Below are 19,070 nucleotides of genomic sequence, written 5' to 3'. Positions count from 1 at the left end.
AGCAGTGCGCATGCGCAGTGCGGCGCCGTACGCTTTACGGAGGGGAGGTGGTTGTTAACGGGGGGGATGTTGTCGGTGTTTAACCCTTGCAGCTCCCTTTCGGGGAGCAGAGGTGCCTCGCTCCGAGTTGTGTGTGTGCTCGGCGAGTGGAGCCCTCCTCGCTCTCCCCTCGGTGTGCCCTTGAGGTGGCTAAAATCCCCGGGGAAAGAGGCACCTCAGCAAAGCGCCTTCTGCCTCCCTTCAGTGTTCTCGTTGTGTCGTGTGGAGACGGTTCAGTAAGCTCAGGCTGCCAAAACACCCACCTCAGCTCCCAGCATGGTGCGGGAAAAAGTGAAACACACGACCCGTCTCAAGAAGGGTCATTAAGTTTATATGGGTATTCCTTGTCTACGTGGGGCAGCCCCTCTCCCACAGAGCTGGCAAGTCTGCTGGGGATCCAGGGGAGAGAATCTGTCAAGTCTGTGTTTTCCTTCTGCTGACAACGCTGCAAAACGACATTAAGTGCCTTATTACCACCTTCAGCCACAGCATATTTGGCAAAAATGAAGCATCACGCAAATATAGTAAAAGTTTGTTGTAAGCGTTTATTTTACATCAACTTGTAGGGAGAATTTGTTTTTGAGAAAGATGAGGAAAGTACTTGCTTTTCTGCTTGTTCCTGATAGGGAAATATTTTTTTTTTTTTTGCAAAATCATATGCAAATTTTAAAAAGTTGTGTGTTTGTAGCCTTGTGTGGAAATGGCTGTGGAGACAGAACACGTCTGAAGGGATGAGGGCACTTCTCAAAGAGGAGATCTTCCACCATAGATCTTTGTCAGTATCAGTAGTGATGCTGAGAAAACAAGCTGAAACTGCCACCAAAAACAGGGTGGGGATGAGAATAGGTCTACAGCCTCCTCCCTGATCAATAAGAGAACATGCCAACTGAAAAGTCCTGGTGAGAGTCTTAAAATAATATCTGAAGTGTTTTGTAGAGATGGATGAACGTGAATTCACATACTCAGTAGAAAATGAAAGACCTTTTTTTTTTTTTAGCATTATGCTTTCCACTTGAAATCCATAGGTGTGATTTTGGTTTTTGGCTCTTTTGTTTTGTTTTGTTTTGTTTGTTTGTTTGTTTGTTTTTGACATGAACTCTCTGTCCCTAAATATCTGGGGAAATTCTTCTCATTATTTCCCTCCTATGTGAGTTTAACAAGAAAAAATCTAATCACCATTTAGGAAACGACAAAACAGGTTTACTCGATACATTCCACAGTACAGCTGTGAATGTGGCACAGGACACTGGAAGGTCGAAGGGCTTTATACTCCACCATGACTGATCTCACAATATCAGATTTGCTGGTTCTGTGAAAGCACAGGTACTTGCACAGCTGAAATACTATGAAATAGTTTCAGCCCAGAGAGAGGTGGGAGGAAAAAATTGGTATTTACAGTTCTAAGGAGATTTCGACTTCCCCTTTCCCTAGCAGTACAGTTTTGTTCTCTGCAAGATTTCAACTGTTGTATCCAGAACTTTGAGCGCTAGATCGCTTGATCCAAACATCAGGCATGTCTGGTTGGCTGTTAGGTAACACAACGGGCCCTTCACTCCCTAATCCAAATCGATTTTTCCATGAAGAGCTGTTTTGCTGCGATGCTGCTGGAGAGATATCAAAGACAGTCTCCCTCAGGTCCAGACGCAGTGTATCTCTCTTCCCGTTCAAGTAGCCTCTCTCTGTTTGACTGTATGAATCAGAGAGCTCTAAGACATCAGGACAAGAACTGGCTGATTCAGCAAGCTTTAGGCCTTGCTCAAAATCACTAATCGATGTCTCACTGGAGATGTTGAGCATGTCAAAAGAGCTGCCAAGAGAACAAAGGCATCTGTGAATTTTGTAGATGTCAGCAGCAGGAAGATGGCTGTTGTCTGAGGTATAATCTGACTGCTGCTGGGCAGTGTCAGTGGAGCACTGTGATTTATTGAGCTGCCCTTCTTCATTCACACCAGCTGGCTGAGTATAGTCCAGCCCAGAACTATCCCAAGCTTTTGGGCTGTATTTTCGACACTGACAATCTCTGCATAATCTCTCCCTGTGAATTTCTGCTCCTGAGCTGCTGTGCTTGTAAGGAGAGGAGGTTTGCAAGGCAGGACACTGGCACAGGACGGACTGGTCACATCCAAGGTTCTCTTGCAGATTCTGTCTCTCTCTTTCAAGGGGAGGTTGTGATCCTATTCTTGGGCACCTGTTATCTTCAGCTTGCATGTCTTCTGAGGGCACCGATGGCCTGTTGGACAGCTTGCTTGTGGATGTGCTGTTGTCAAAACTGTCACTCAGTTTTCTGGACAAAGGCTGGAGCTCATATTGCTCATTTGCAGTGTTGGACTCCTGGACCTTCCGCAATCGGTTTTGCTTCTCATTTCCCCCACAGGCATAGGTTCCATTTGGCTCAGAGTCATCAGAATAATCTTTCATGGTGTGGGCACAAGGCCAAAGAATCTGCCCGCAGTTCTTCTCTGGGCCAAAGAAGCAGCACAGTGACTGGAAGAAGAAGCTGGCAAATCCACAGCTGATACACTTGATCATCATTATAAATATCCCGAACTTTCTATAGGCCAGAACTGTAGCGGGCAACATAATGACTCCTGCAGAGAACAAAGCAGATGCTGCCATCGCAGTGGCACAGCTCATTTGCTTCAGGGAAAAGGCCACTCGGCTCAGGCGGTCCGAATGGGGGCACAGATGGTAGGAGATACAGTAGTTGACAGTAAAGTCAACAGAGAGACCTACTGCAGCTGAAATGAAGAGAGACTCCACCGCATTGAGCTGCCACTCCAAGAGGACCAAAAGGCCAACAGTTACCAGGACAGTGCCTGCAATGGCAGTCACAGAGAAAACGCTAAGGAGAACATTCCAGGTAGTGAGCAGCAGCACCACAAAAGAAATGGCAATAGAGAGCCCCATGACCACTATTGTTTCTGTGCTGAGACTGTGCTGGAGGTTGTACAGCTCTAGTTTACTGGTAAACCACCCATTCTGAAGTCCCACAGGGGCAGTTTTCATTTCTTCTGTTACCCAGAGGTTGATTTCTTCATAGAAGTGTTTGGCTTTGCTGTAATTGAAGCTGTAGTGATAAACAGTTTGAAATTGCAGTACTAAGGCAGCAAGATTTCCCTCTCCATCAAATCTAAGGCCCAGATCGTATGTTTCTGCCTCTTCCCTGCCTTGTTCCAGGAGCATCATTTTGATGCAGTGTAGGAAGACTTCGCTTCCATAAGGGAAAGAGAACTGGTTACAGCACAGGTTGAAGCTATTGTCTCTCTGGGAGCACTGGCGACTATCCATCCACCTGACAAACTCCTCCATGAAACACACAGTAGATTTCTGCTCCGTATCAAGGTAATAGAAAGTTTGGTTCTTCACCTTTTTACAGAATTCAAAGAGCCACTTCTGGGCATCAGGACTTTGGATTGTGAAGGTGGCATCTGCCACAAGGGTGCCATTGCTTTTTGGATTGAAATGGTCCCCATTATCCACAGGCAGGATACCCCAGATGATAGTGACTGGCATACGCTGCCCTTCTCCATGCTCTAGCCTCTCAAACATGAACTGGTGGCAGTACTCAGAGTCGTACCTCTCAAAGGGGTGGCTCAGTCTGAACACCTGAACAGACGATGACTCAAGAGTCGGGAGTTTGAGTTTTGGGTTGGAACAGGAAATGTAGGCACCTCCGATTGCTAAAGCAGCAAACCAGCAGATCCAGATGTACCGAAACTTGATGACCCCACAAGGCAAAAGCTTTTCAAATAACAACTTGGAGGTTTCGCACAACGTCTTCTGGAGACCCCTGAGAACATAGTGGAGGGAGAGAGCCACTCTCCTGTGGCCGGTGTTTTTCCAGTAGTCTTCTGGCTTGTGAACGCAGGTTGTCGCAATGTAGCGCTCATACAGCACAGCCGAAGACGGAAGCCAAGTCATCATGAATATGAGATTCACTAGGACGGAGGTGCCCATGTAAACAGCAAAGCAGCGGATGGCTATTATATTGCTAATGTAGCTGGCATAGAAGGCAGCACCCGTTGTGAAGCAGGATGCCAACATGAGATACGCAAAATGATGCATGGTTTGACTCACCCGCTGTGAAAGCCCAGCAGAAGGGTTCTGGCTCTTGCTCAGGTTCCAGAGGTCAAAGAAGATGAAGGTGTGGTTGGCACAAATGCTGCTGAGAATGATAACAGCCGTCAGGTTTACGAAAGGGAAGTAGGTGAATCTGAAGGCCACCTTGTACAAGAAGTAGGAGATCATCAAAGAGCTGACGACAGTGAGCAGAACCATCAAGGTAATAAAGACCGAGCGTAAATAAAAAGAAATGATTAGAAAAATAGCTAATATTGCCAGAACTGGATATTTAGTATCCAGTAAAAGATAGTGCTGGAATAGTTTCTGTTTAAGGCCCAAGTCCATTCCAGTGATAGATGTATAGTTATCAAATAGATCCCAGGATTCAAGATTGTCTAAGTAGATCCCCATCATAGATGCACCTTTCCTTGTAGGCAAAAAGAGTAGGCTGTACTTGAGAGATGGCACTTGGTACTCAATTGTCTGGGGACTAAGAAAGTCTCTGTCAACCAAGAAGTGAAGAAGCTGGTAAATAGCATTGAAGCGGGTACATTTTTCTGGGACTTTGGCACACTGAGGGTGTTTCTGTCTCATGGTCTCAGGACCTATGCATGATGGAGTGAGGATACCTTTGTGGTAGTCTGGAGCGCAGGCACGAAGGAGAGCCAGGGTGTGGGAAATGTCTCCTTGAGTTATCTCCAGACAAGAAGACCTGTTGTACAGGACAGCAATGTAGTTCCCCAGAGACCAGCTTGGGCAACATTCATTGGCTTCAGTACGTTGGCAGAGGTCTCTAAAATGCACATGTGAGCGTATCTGAAAAATAGCCAGGGGAACATCATGTGAGGTCCACTCTGCACGCTTTATCTTGCTCCTCACAGTAACCCTCCCCTCCAGCTGTACAAGCCATGGCTCTCAGTGACAAACCGCACATACTAAAGCAATTGAAGCACACTAGCCTTCTGCCAAAAAAGGAAACCTTGTCCATTATTTACAGGTTATAACCTCTGATTTGAAAATTTGGATCCTTCTCCACTATCCTAGTGACAGCATTGCCCTTCATTTTTCAGGTGTTCTCAGGGCTAGTACAGAAGGGGGAGATACTTTGTACTGATTTTATTTTATATTAAGTTTTATTTTTATTTTACTCCTTATATTATTACTATATTTGCTAGTAGAATCACTGGCAGCCAAAGAAATTATGTGCAGTCCTCCAGGGCACACAGTCTTGTCTTACCTGTTATGCATTGGGACTTCTAGCTCTGTGCGTTTCTCCATTGCAGGCATTACTGTGCTGGCAGCTGCAGGCACACTACAGCAGCTCAGGTGTGGCTGACAACACGACTAGCACTGCTGAGTGTGCAATATGCAGTGATGTGGATGGGTCTGGAAGCCTGCACCCTCTGTGTGCTGTGAGATGGTTTAAAACCTAGTTTGGCTGCAGCTCCCATAACTGTGTATCTGGCACGGTGTAGTGTGAACACAGAGCCTTCTGCCAGCAGGATGTCAGGCTCTTGCAGTGGAGTTTCCTGGAGTCTTATCACTTAGAGTTGTTCAAGATCCTGTGGCAAACATAACTAATCCTATTAAACGTCCCTTTTAAAAAACACTGTGGCAGTCTCCAGGACAACAGCTCCATTTTGGTAATTAGGTTCTGCTGCTCAACATTCTCAACAGCTTCTGATGGACGTCTTTGGCTTCTGGACAAGGTTTTTTGCCCAGTGACTGTGTATTCTTGTTTAATGGCAGCTGGACTTCAGGGATAGGTGAAATCATTCTTATGTTGCTAGGTAGGTAAAATGCTCTGGAGTTCTCTAGGCTGAAACCTGCTCTGCAGCTTATGTTGTTTTTTCTGCCTTTCAGCTAGCTATTCAAGATAACGACAGTCAGAAAAGAGATAATATGTATATATGTTCTTTGTGACATTACTAACCTTGTCTTGTTCAATTTGACACATGGACTGAATAGCTTGCAAGTTCCATAAGCTCCCAGCAGTTGTGGACATAAATACCAGCTTGGAATAGCCCTTCTCTGAAAGAAAGGAAAATGTAAAAGAACAGGAAAAAAAAAGCCAACAGCAGATATTAGGTAATGAAGATGAGTTAATCAAGCTGGTTGGAGTAGACCCTATGGGCATTGAAATAAATAAATAAGTGAACTGTGCTGTCTCCAAGGCACAAGTCCACAGGACTCCCTGAGGACAACCAGGTCATGAAGCGGCTTGTAGTGACTGGTAGCATCCCCATGTGTGATCTGACCCAGCTCCTCACCCAGCTGTCAGCAGCAGGAGAACAAGGATGGAATGTTTTCAAAATGCACTCTCCATGCTGATAGCTTGCTTTCAGTGAGTGCTGCCATCTGGTGCTGCACCCCCTCTTAGAGAGTGAGGAGCTGAAGTCCAGCCAAGAACTCCCAAGGACCTGACAGTTTGGTGTTTGACTGATCTCAAAAGTGGAGTTGAGGCAGGGGAGGGAGTCAGACTATCTGCATGCTGTTCCTCTTTCTTCTATTTATTAACAAGTTTGAGGTATCTTGGAGTGGTGGTGTTGTTTTTTCCCGTTTTTCACTGTCATATGTATTGCAAGAAGAAAAGAAGGAAGGGGAGTGGCATTGTGTGCACGGCTTTCTCAGAGCTCTTCCCAATGTCCTAAAACACTTTGACAATTCTGTACACTGTTGAATTCTGGGTGCGTACTGCTCCATCACAACTCCACTCACCTGGGGGGCCGCAAAAGAAACCATCTACTCCATAGATTTGTTCCACCATTCTCCGTGTCCTCGCTTCTTGTCCTCCCTGAACAGCCTTTTGTCCTCTGCTAGTGCCAATGTCATCATAGCTAGCAAGAGATGATATAATTTGTGTAAGTAGAGAGATCAGCTGGCAACGAGTGATGTTGACTAGCGAGCCTCTGGTAAACTGTGAAATAAACACATGGAGAGTTCAGAGCCTAATTCCTAGTATCCAGAGTGGGGAAACAAAGCACATTGCAAGGCAGCAGACTTTATACCCTCCAGTGCTCAGTTGCTTTCTAGCACAGGATGTACACTGTAATTCACGTAAGTATCTTGGAACAGTGAATCGGTACCTGTATACCCACCATTTTCCTCAAAGCTCCCTCACCAAATGCAAATACCTTTTCTTCTCAGCATATGGAGAAAGGGAAAAGGTCTTCTTGTGGCCCGTATGGCTCTCTACATTCCTCCATACAATGAGCTTTCTGCCAATGTCAGTATCTCGTGGCTCAAAACCCTGTAGTCAAGCAGAAGGGTTTTATCATCAGCTTGCATTTTAGCTTAGCTTAGCATTCCTTAATGCTTCTTCTTAGACATAGAAACTATATGAGACTATTTGAGATGATTCCTGCATCTTGGAGAGATACACACATTGATTTTTCCCTGGAAATACTGCATCCAAGAGATGAGAGGAAAAAAATATTTCTCCTTTCCTTTTTGAGCATGGATAGCTATAGTGTGAGTCCTCAGCACTGCAGAGATGGGCTGGTGGTTGTTGTTGGCACAGGGTGTGCTCCCTAACCCAGCTCAAGAGTGAAGCTCAGCCCTTCCGCAGCTGCCAAGTGTAACCCAAAGTTTGCTGTGCCCCCGTCCTGAGAGATGCACTCTTTCTAAGGAGGGAAATCTGGAGATGCATCTCTGTAGGCTGGAGCAAACAGTCCTTAGGAGTGAGCTGGAGTGTTTAGAAGCTGATGAGGACATACTACCAGAGCAGCATGCTGGGCCTCAGGAAGGGGACTTAACACTGAATACTAACAGGATTGCTTCACCAGTGAAAACTATTGAGCAGTGCAGCAGTGAAATAGCAAGGAATAAAAGCCTTTCACTAATGAGTGATGTCACTATTTCTGTTTTTGTGACTGTGGTATCAAAGAAACAGTGAGTACTGAACATTACTTTGAAACATTATGTCCATCCAGAAGGAATCTTGCTTTGGTTGCACACTGTGAAGATAAGAGGGAAGAAGACAGCAGATCACTGATAAACACTGCCGTTTATTTCTAGTGGCTTTAGTGTCCTTCTGTCCTGCCTTGCTGCCTCTATCTGCAGAGAAGGAGGGAAGCATAGGCTTGTTTTGTATGGCAGAAAGAACGCATTACTAGTCGCCCTGTGGATTTCCTTTTGTTCACACTGACATATTGCCTGTAGGGACTTACCATCAGGGGTTCTGAAAAATCCGGCAAATTTCCAACAAGCAGGCCAGCTAAAGTACAAACCACAACTGTCACTGCACACAGCACCAGGACAGCAATGGGCCACTCTGCGATCATTTGAGAATAACTAGAATCAACAGGAGGAGAAAAAATGCAGCTGTTAGAGCCCTTCTGCTATTAGCATGAAAGCTGCTGTTGAGCCGACATAGTGCTAATAAAAGGAAGTTAAAAGAATTAGGGGTTTTTGGTTTGAGCACTTGTTTATTGAAAAGCTTAGAGGCTCTAGTACAGCTATTAATGAATGTATTATATTTCCACTATATTAGAGGCAACTCTAATTAACTCAGGTAACCACATTTTGCCTCTGTATATTTTCCTGCTTTTTCAATTGGAAATAATAAAACCCAGACTTTTCCATCCTAAGGCAAAAGGAAGCTTTAAATATTTAACTTAAAAGGCTGCATTTAGAAGGAGCTTCTCATGCTTTCATTTTTCCCATTGTGCAATCTACACCAGTAGCTGTCTTGCTATTTGGCCTGCAGATTTTCTGCCCATGGACCCTAAGAAGTTTAGCTATTCTGAAAGGTCTCCCGAAGATAACTAGCTCAAGCAAGTCATTATTATTGCTCTAAATTCACTCACTGTATGGGAGTCTGCCTTACTGCTGGGAAATACGTAGACACCTGCAAAGTTAAAAGAGGATGGAAACCACTGATCTGATGTTCAACCACCATTAGGACTGTCAGCAGCAGTCATGAAGTGAGCAAGTGGTTTCTGAATCTGCAGGATGAGAGACTCACCCTGATTGCAGCCTCAAAGCCAAACACTGACCCTACAACAAAAGCACCAGCAAGTGCTGCAGATCAGGGTTTGGAGAACACACAAAACCACATAGACTGGTGTAATATGGTGGTCCTTCAAACAGCCTTTCACGTGAGTTTAGGTCAGGCCTATTTTGTTGTTTTTTTTTTTTCAATTTAAGCCTCATGAATCATTGTGCATAGCCTTGCAACAAAGATCTCTCCTACTGTAGCTTGTGAGAAAATGCAGGACTCTACTGCTATTGCTCCTGATACCCTTCTGATTCCCCATCTGGTGGGCCAAGCTGGCTTAACCCCGCCAATGTAACTATAAATATAAAGCTGCTGTATGGACTAGAGCCAGGCACCTGCTCTGAAAACGGCCATCAAAGCACCGTTGCTATTCATTAGTACAGGTTGTACAAGCAAATAGAAATTTTTCCAGACGGATGAGAAGCATGGAGCAGGGAGTGCTCACCTTGCCTCTGAAACTGGGCCTGCTGGGGAGGTTCAATCACCAGCACTGATGCCCTGCATTTGCTAATAGCAGAGTAGGAGAGTCATGATAGTAGGATATAAGAATAGCAAGGATTTGATATTAAGCATACCTTTTGGGCATCCTGAAAGCCTTGTCGTGTCTGCAGACAGAAAAAAAAAAAAAAAGGCATACATTTATTATCTTCCTGCCAAGCACTGTCTTGGGTACCTAGTGAGCAAGTTTACCCCTTCAGAAGCTGAGCCACTGCTGTGGGAGTTGTTTGGCACCAGATGAGTTTGCGTAATGAATAATAGGGTCTTTCCCTCTCTCTCTGGCATTTTAACCAAACCAAATGGGAAAACTCTTAGTAATTCCTCTGTGTTGCCCCTCCAGAAAACTGAATAGAATTTAAAGGACATAACATAATCTCATAGGAATCACATTTTAATACTTATCCATGAAAATCTATATTTTTCAAGTGCTTTTCTGTTGAATTTTTAAATTACTTCTTGGCAACAGTGTAACTCTATGAAATTTTATGATCAGAGCTAACAATGCCTATAGTTTTTATTTCCTGTTCAACTCAGCAAGGATTTTCCAGAAAGTCAATCTCATTTGTTTCCTGAGCCAATTCAGAGATGACATTTGTCCAATCTAGAGGAAAAGGAGGCCAGCAGAGCTGCTCAGAACATTTTTCTGGTGTTTCCATCACAGAGCAGCTCTTGTCATTCTTTGTAGAGCTCTGAGGGATAAAAGAAAGAAGCCTTTCTGAGGTATCCGAGGTTACCTTTATTAGTGAATCCCTATGGGCAATCTTAACAAAAAAACTGTATTTCAGTGGTCACCATATCTGAAGGGCCTTTCCTTCTGCTCTCCATTTCCACCTGAGATGTCTCCCTGAAATGCATGGTCTCATCACTCTAATGCTCCACAGATTCAAGAGAGAGGGGAGCAGAAAAAAATCCTCATAGATTTTTCCTCAAAGAGGAGTCCCTATTTAGCTGCACACTGCCTGTCCTTTGTTAATTCTTCCACAATAGCTTCTCAAGCAGAATTGCTCAGGCTAAAAACCTTATTTTATCATTGTTGTAATATCACTTTTCTGTCTGCTAGTGCTGCATATTCTGCCAGTGATTTGCACTCCAGCTGCATTTCCTACTTGAATAACCTGTTAGAGAGAAAGCAGCTAACAATTTTATTGATGCAATATTGATGCAAATGCAAACACAGACAAATTAAATCCTCTGTTAATGGTTAGAAAATGAGACCATAAAGGACTATTGTGCCTAACCCTGCACTGCTGTAAAAAAGCAGGGAATCCTACACCATTGAACTTTGCTTGCTGCCTACTGGTTGTTGCAAAGCAACCTGGAAGACCAAGTCGTATTCCCCAACTTTGTATTTCTCACTTTATTTCCCTCCCCTCCATCATAGGCAGCAGCTTCACTAGGAGTAGAAAAATAAATGACCTGAGCTCTTATCACTCAGAAACTCTGCCAAGATAAAGGATTAGCCAGCTGGCTATCTTGAATGCAAATGGAGAAAAGGGGAGGATCACAGAAGATGGGCATGATCACAGCTGGGTGATGCAGGAGTAACAGAGTGACCTTGGCTCTAATTAACAGGTCACCTTGAGAAGGAAATCCTGACTCTCCCAGGTGCGGGAATGGTAGTTGTATATGTTCCTAATGGGTGGAAAGAGAAAATTCTATCCCTCTATATTTCTGGGGGCATCTACTGCTTCAAACTGGTAAGCAAAATCACTCAGAGCCTTCCGATCCTGTCCCAAAGTTCAGGAGATGCCTTCTGAAAACTGCTGAACAGTTCTCCATATGCCTCTTACCTGACTGTTACAATGTGGTGCTGCACCGGTTGGGAGAGTCGCTGCCCAGAGGACCACCGTTTCCAAGGGGTTTCCAAAGCCTCATGATGAGAAGCTGGGACAGGATCGCTGCTGGAGAGGTGAGAACACAACGTGGACCTCTCACCGTGCCCAGGGAGCAGGGGCAGGCCATAGCTGCCTCGGGGCTCCTGCTGATTGCAGGAGTAATACAAGTGATGCTGTTGCGCGTCCTGGGAGCTCGACGGTACCTGACCATTGGACTGGGTGGAGATTGGCCCCAGCGTGTGGCTGGAGGAGGGCAGGTGGTCTCCCCCCAGCCTGGGTGATGCAGGAATGGGGCAGTGATGGACCGGGCAGATTCTTTCCCAAGAAGTGCCACTGTAGCTGGGCTCAGTGTTGGCAATCTCTGGCATGGCGAGACAGGTCTGGCAAGGTCCTGCATTTCTTTTTTCTCTGTGAGGAAACAAAGGGATGGTAAAACTTTTTCTGTTACAGCATCAGGAGGGCTATACTGGGGAATTGCATCTTGTCTCCCACTTAATGCAAGACATAAGGCCTCAGCCTCTGTTTACTGTATCAAGAGCCAGGACTGAGCTGAACCATGCTTTTTACAGAAACATCCATGCCTCACTCATGGAGTGCAGCTGATGGTGAATCTATCATACCTTTTTGCATGTTATTCCAAAATTATGAAAAATAGCGTAACGTGCCCTTGAACAGTTTTCAGCTCCTCTAGTGGCTGTGGTCTTAGAAACCAGGTATGGCTTCAATGTATAGGTAGAGTTAATTAAATGATAATGGCATTTAATTAGATGGGCCTCCTTATTCCTTCTTATTTCTTCCAAGGGATTTCAGTGCAAAAAAAAAAGGGCAAAACACGCTGGCTGGTGATAAAGGTAGGATCCTAATGTGGAAGCACAGAGTAATTACAGAGATCTGAGTCTTTGTGACAGCAAGAAAACCCCTCACACACCGTAGGATGATGTCACACTGACCCAAAAGTGCCTTTGAAATTACCATCTCACTGTCAGGGAGCTTCAGAAGCACTGTGCAATTTGGAGTTCAGAAGGCAAGAATGATATGGATACACCTACAGCCTCTGGTGGTTGATCAGAGAATGTGCCATGGTGTCTACAGCTGAGTTATATGCCTGCTGTAGTGTCTGGCATTAAGCGTTAAGTATAATGGATGATTTGGGCCAGCTAGAATAACAAAGTGTCTTGAGTTGTCAGAGAATTATGAGTACTGGATTGAGACAAGAATGAAATGAACTTTAGCCTGAGGCACCTGATGAGATGTGGAGAAAAACTGAAGACAAAATACAACTGAGAAGGGAATATTTTCAAAACTTTGCAGAGTTCATCTCATTTCTCTTTCTGACAGACATGGAAAAAGACAGAATTTTAGCAATTACAAGTCTCTGGAATTGCACCCGAAGTTAAATAATAGTATCAATGACAAAAGAGATTTGAAGATTTCCGTTAGTTCAGTACTGCTTGAAAATTGTTATTTTTTTCCAGAAAGGAGGACATATTGGCCTTGGCAGCTCATGCTGTGTACTTTCCAACATCAGTTGAGCTTATCAACACTGGGAAACTATATTTCATGATTATACAGAATAGGCTCTTTTCACTAAAATCATTACGACCGAGCAATGTTTGCAGTAGCAGTTATACCAGTGCTGGTGTGGAGACTCATGGCACAGGTATTCCAGTCACTGCTACTTGCACATACAACCTATCCAGGACTAGTAACAAAGATATCTTGCCTAGTTAGACACCATCCAATGCTATTTTTAGTTGTTAGTTATGTAGTTACAGGCAGAGATGACATAGTCAAAGTTGCTTATCACAATGTCATTGACTATGTAAGCAGTAACTGATGTTCACATGCAGCTTTTGGGTCATGAAATTGGCAAAACAGTTATCAAAAGAGTTAGCAAATGCCTCTGCATCCCTGGGAAAAGAAGGTACACCCAAAGGCAGGAAAGTCAGATCGGATCTGTGAGACTGCTGATTTTTCTTAAGGCAGCAGACGTACAAATTGGTGGCAACAAGACAAAGTTTGCACTGAAGCAAGTGCCAGAAAACCTGCAGACAGATGTGTGCACACCTCATTGATAAGCTTGACAGGTTTTTCTCAACAGTTCCAGCACTCAGCTGCCTCTGCTCTGCAATACAAAGGACTAATAAGACTTCAGCTAGCTCAGTGTAATGAGAGGAAGTGCTGTTTGCAAAGCCCGAGCTCCCGAGCTCCCGAATAGATTGTGACAATGATATCCCATTCTCCCGCAGAGTTTGTCAAAAGATATAATATAAAATCCTGTTGCATGAAGTCCTTGCTATCTTGTCACAGATGGGTTAGTGGCAGGATTACCCAGACTTTCAAGCGAGTGATTTGGGTTATAGCTCTATGAAGGCAGCTTACAAAGAAGGCTACAAATTTTTTGGTGGTGTATACAAACACGCTGCGCAAGACAATAAATCAGATGTCAGCATTGCGTTCATAAGATGGAATCTGGGGCTTGCTACAGCCTCATCAAAGTCACCTGCACTGGGGGGATTTGCATTCAGCTGTACAACTGCAGTGTAGAGCAGGTGCAACAAAGGCAGAGAAGGGAAAGCTTGTGGTCTGTGGCAATGAATGAAATGGCATATTTAATTAATTATTGCCCATTTACAATAATTGCAGAACCAACCAGCCAGGGACATAGTAACCACCACATCCTCCCTATCTATAGGAAGTCTCAGGGACGAGGTTTATTTGTGAGACTATCACACTTCCATTCTTGAGATAAAAGCGTAACTCCTTTCCCTTCTCCCGGATTTCCAGCGGTTGCAGTGCAAGTTAATTTTATTTGGAGGCTTGTAGTTTTGTATTAGCAGAGCTGAGGCACTGAATTATCATCATAAAGCTGGAACTGTGGTTGTGTTATACTTCTGCAAAATCTAGACCTCTTCTTGATGCTTCTAGACCCCTTTTTGATGTCTCTTATTTATTATTTTTATATCTCTAATTTATTATTTTCAACATCTTCATCAATGACCTTGATGAGGGGATAGTGGCCACCCTCAGCAAGTTTGCAGATGATACGAAGTTAGGAGGATTGGCTGACACGCCTGAAGGCTGTGCTCTCCAACCTGGACAGGCTGGAGAGCTGGGCAGTAAGAAACCAGATGAGGTTCAACAAAAGCAAGTGTAGAGTCTTGCCTCTAGGGAGCAATAATTGCATGCACCAGTACAGGTTGGGGGATGAGCTGCTGGAGAGGAGCTCTGCTGAGAGGGACCTGGGTGTCCTGGTGGACGACAGGTTGGCCATGAGCCAGCAGTGTGCCCTTGTGGCCAAAAAGGCCAATGGCATCCTGGGGTGCATTAAAAAGAGCGTGGCCAGCAGGTCGAGGGAGGTGATCCTCCCCCTCTACTCTGCCCTGGTAAGGCCTCATCTGGAGTACTGTGTGCAGTGCTCTGGAAAGAGTCCAGCAGAGGTCTACAAAGATGGTGAAGAGCCTGGAGCATCTCTCTTATGAAGAAAGGCTAAGTGAACTGGGTCTGCTTAGCCTTGAGAAAAGAAGACTGAGAGGGGACCTGATCCAGGTCTATAAATATCTAAGGTGTGGGGGGCAGAGTGGCGAGGCCAGACTGTTTTCAGCAGTGTGTGGAGACAGGACAAGGGGGAACAGCCAGAAACTGGAGTATAGGAAGTTCTGTACAGATGTGCACAAGAACTTTTTTACGGTGAGGTGACGGAGCACTGGGACAGGCTGCCCAGGGAGGTGGTGGAGTCTCCTTCCCTGGAGATGTTCAAGACCCGCCTGCACACCTACTTATGTGACCTGGTGTAGGGAACCTCGACGATCTCTGGAGATCCCTTCCAACCACTATGATTCTGTGATTCTGATTCTGTGATTCTGTGATTTTCTCTCTACCTTCCACATATCACTTTCCTTAATTTAGGTACACCTTAAGTAAGATGTTTTCCAAAAATGCATAATAATACACAGAAACTACCGCACTGACAATTTATGCTTCTGGTATTTCCACACCTGTAAAATATGTGTGGTTTTTTTTTGTTTTTTTTTTTTTAAGGGAAAACAAAATTCCTTTTCATGTAAACTGCTGGATTTGCATTGGCAGTGGGCACAAGAGGCTTTTCATAACTGAATTAGTCTGAGGACTACACTGCCATGTCTGCCTGCATCATCTGTTACACTGGACAGGAGGAAAAGGCTTTCACCAGAAAAAAAACACTTTGAAGATAATCAGGGAAATGCAAGAAACATGTGCTGAAAAATTCCATGTCCAAAACCCTCAGCTACACAATCTCCTGGTGGCAAAGGCAGGTGGCAAATCCTAGGATATCACAGATTGCATTCATTTTTTTTGCACATACATTAATGTATTCAATGCTAATAGTTAACAGACAAGCCCACTCCCCTTGATTATCATCTTTGCTGTGAAATACTGTCATGTTCTGTTCTTTCTCCTCATGTGGTCTCAGCTCCATCCCCTGGCTGTTCAGCGACTTCATGTTTTAGAATAACTTTAGCTAATTCAAATCATTCAGTTGTGAGTCTTCTTCGTTATCTCCTTTTCAGGCTGCACAATTACAGTTCTGTCAATCACGCTCCAGATCCAAGTTGCCTTATGCTCATCTCCAACTCTGTGACAATGTGACCTTGGTTATCCAAAATCTCCAGGGAAACCTGGAGCTCACAAATAATGATAGTTTTGGATAATTACTGGTGACAGGTCTGCAGGTTTTGAGTCTTCAGTTGCTATGCTCTCAATTAGCCAGGGTGCTGGTGCATTTGATCTGCTGAGATCTGCACTGGAGATGTAGGCTGGTCCATGACACCTACTAGCATGTCACTATGACTTTTCTGGGTATCTAGGACCCTGAATTGTGTTTGGATTCCAAATTCCTGATTATTGTGTACTGTCAGACAGAAGAGGTGGGCAAGAGCATTACACTGGACTAACACCAGGGGAAGAGAAACATTCTTTTGAATGTTCATTCCCATTCAGGACTGTGTCACATGTTTGACATATTTGGGATGGTGTGGGCAGAAATGGCCTCTCAGCCACAGAAAAGCCTACAGAAGCAGCCTGACAACCTCCTTTTTCTTCAAGCTCAACTGGATGCAACTAAAGAGATGCAGAGAGAAGGAAGATGAGCTGTATGCAGGTGACAGGCTGGAACAAACTGCTCCTGAGACCCAAATGAGTTGCATTTGTCATGCTGCTTCCCCATCTCTTCCCTTGAGATGCCTAGACAGGATAATAATACAATTTATGAAACTGCCCAAGTCCCTTTAAGTGCAGCAGTGCTTTTCTGAGGCAAGCAGCAGGGCACAGGGAGCCCTGTACAGATGTGCACGAATCAGCAAAAGTGTCTCTTCCCTTTTCCTCTTCCCACAGGAAAAGATAACACCATTGTTATTGCTTATGTTTGCTTGTGCTTTTAACGTGACAAGTGCATGTATCTGGAGATTATGGGAGGGCTTATTGCATTTCACTCTCACCCATTATGTAGGTTCACTGCCCAGCTGGCAGGGAGGGATGGGCACCTGTCAAGCAATTCATCTCCTTCGTCGGCAGGGTCAAATTTTTGTACACTGGAAAATTTCTGTGTAGTTACTCCCTGTTTTGCTTTTTCAGTCTAGTAGCAAGATAACATGTATCCTTAAGAAGCCTTACAATCTTTTTTTTAATGAGACTCCTGCGTATACTAAATCTTCATGAAAAATTAATGAGACTGAAAAGCTCTGCTTCCCACGTAGTCTGCCAAGAAAAGTTTAGTTTTATTATCCTTTCCATTGACTCATCTGAACAGCCTTACCCTCACCCCGGGCAGCTAGCAGTGCTGTGGGCACAGGTGTTTGGGATGGGGTGCAAGCAGACACAAAGGGCTCAGCCATCCCCACCCAGTCTTCAGCTCCAGGAAGGTCTGGATGCAGTTTGCTGTATATACACTGGCAGTGTAAAACAAACAGATGTTCGAACCTGTTTGCTCACTCCTATTTTGAAGAAAACTACACCTTACTATCCCAGCCTTAAGAAGGTCAGAAAGAAGGTGTTGTTTATCGGTGGTCATTTCAGTCAAGCATTGGCTTAGGCCAAAGGACAGGTGCTACAGAGCTAACCCTTCTGTGGCTACATGAACAGCCTTGCTTAAAGAAGCATTTATGTATAAGCTTGCTCAGGAGTCAGAGAACTATCATAATTGTCATAAATTTTAGTTCTTGAGTGTACAGCATGAGATAAAGTCAAGGCACCCATTTCAGCTGATGTAATTTGTATCCATAACTGAACTCTGACAGGCTGCAGTATTCATTTTAAAGGATCTGTTCAAACGAGCAAGGATTAGACAGTCAAGTAAAGCTAATGGGGCTTTGCTGGTGCTCAGACCCCACCCAATGCCTGAGATTTAAGGCTGAGATGTGCAGAGCTAAGGGGATGCAACTGCCCCACTGGATCCCCCAGGCAGGTGGGGATGGCTTAGCGTGAAGATCCTGTGTCAGGCAGAAGTGAAACTCTTTGGGCTTTCAGAATGAATCTGTGTGTTGTTGAACTCAGGATGTGCCTTGCTCAGGAGAATCTGAAGAGCTCAGATCTGTTGCCTTCAGTCTAACAAATGGCGGTGTGGTCAAAAATTTGGGGATGGCTCTATGCCCAGGATCATGGGCTTGTTGGCATTTCTAGAAAATTGCAATGATTATGGCTTCCAGCCTGGTTTGAGACACCAGTTAAGGAAGCATATGGCATGGGGGGCAGAAGGAGAGAGCTGCAGGGTTTTATAGAAAAAAACCTTTGAATTGAAACCAGTTCTTGTCCAAAGCCTGGTGAAAAGAGGACTTCATCCAAAACATGCTGAGCACTGCTAGCAATACTTCACCATTTGCAGGTGGGGTTGCTCACCTACTGCATGACAAAAAACCCCCAAGGAGGCCAAGTTCGCCACCAGCACAGGAGGCACGAACCACGAGGGTGCCAGCCGGACAGCGCGGCTCTTGTAAACCCCGAAACGAGGGGCTTAGGACGAAAGGCACATGCCCCTCGATGGGGCTGGAAGGCAATGTCAAGGCGCGGGATAACCGAGACTCGCCCAGTGACCCCCCCAAAACAGCAGGCACCGCCGAGCGCTCACCGCCGTCCCCCGCAGCTCCGCGCCGATCTCCGCGCTCCTACCTGGGCGAGGCGGAGGCGCGGCCACGGCGCGTCCCCTCGGGCCGCTGCTCCCGGCGCGGCGAGGCCGGCCCGGCCTCCATGACCGGCTGCGGAGGCAGCGGGGCGCTGTCCGCAGCTCGCGGTGCTGAACGCTCCCGGCGAGGCGGCGGCGACAGCTCCGCGCAGCGCTTGCGCGACCGCGGAGGCGGGCCCGGAGCGGCCGGCCAATGACCACGGGGCGCTGCCGGTGGAGGCTGAGGACGAGTGGAGGGCGGGGGAAAGCCGGAGGAGAGGCTGGGCGGTGTGGGTGAGCCCTCGGGTGTTGTCCGCATTTTTGGGAGGAGACTGAGCCAGAAAGGTACAGGTAAGAACTCTGGGCAATGCAAGAATGTGGGGTTCTCTCAAACGTGGAGCAAAGCACCTCCAGCCCCAAACTCACTGTGCGTCCTCACTGAAAGATGTGCAGTAGAGCAGGCTATATGTTTGAGTAGTGCAGTTTTAGGATGGCAGGTCCC

General features: G+C 45.5%; 1 protein-coding gene across 1 annotated transcript; it reads right to left on the bottom strand.

Annotated features, from left to right (window-relative positions):
* Positions 1–1,218: 1,218 nt before the first annotated feature.
* DISP2 (dispatched RND transporter family member 2) lies at positions 1,219–18,656 on the bottom strand. The gene is made up of 8 exons (XM_042882130.1): positions 18,577–18,656; positions 11,389–11,841; positions 9,676–9,705; positions 8,271–8,394; positions 7,236–7,351; positions 6,820–6,938; positions 6,035–6,132; positions 1,219–4,917 (listed from the first exon to the last, which is right to left on the bottom strand). The coding sequence occupies exons 1-8, from the start codon at positions 18,654–18,656 to the stop codon at positions 1,498–1,500; spliced, it is 4,440 nt and encodes a 1,479-aa protein (XP_042738064.1). The 3' UTR covers positions 1,219–1,497.
* Positions 18,657–19,070: the final 414 nt, after the last annotated feature.

This window comes from Lagopus leucura, unplaced genomic scaffold, assembly GCF_019238085.1.
Source record: "Lagopus leucura isolate 7727_CA_CO unplaced genomic scaffold, USGS_WTPT01 Super-Scaffold_100033, whole genome shotgun sequence".
Classification (NCBI taxonomy): domain Eukaryota; kingdom Metazoa; phylum Chordata; class Aves; order Galliformes; family Phasianidae; genus Lagopus; species Lagopus leucura.
This window is presented reverse-complemented; position numbering and strand designations above follow the sequence as displayed.

Bases quoted from the DNA above. Each gene is read 5' to 3' on its own strand.
- DISP2 (XM_042882130.1), bottom strand. From the start codon at position 18,656: ATGGAGGCCGGGCCGGCCTCGCCGCGCCGGGAGCAGCGGCCCGAGGGG. The intron at 9,706-11,388 runs GTAAGAGGCATA...TTCTGTCTGCAG, and splicing joins CACCACATTGTAACAGTCAG to ACACGACAAGGCTTTCAGGA. The intron at 4,918-6,034 runs GTTAGTAATGTC...GCTATTTTTCAG, and splicing joins GTCAAATTGAACAAGACAAG to ATACGCTCACATGTGCATTT.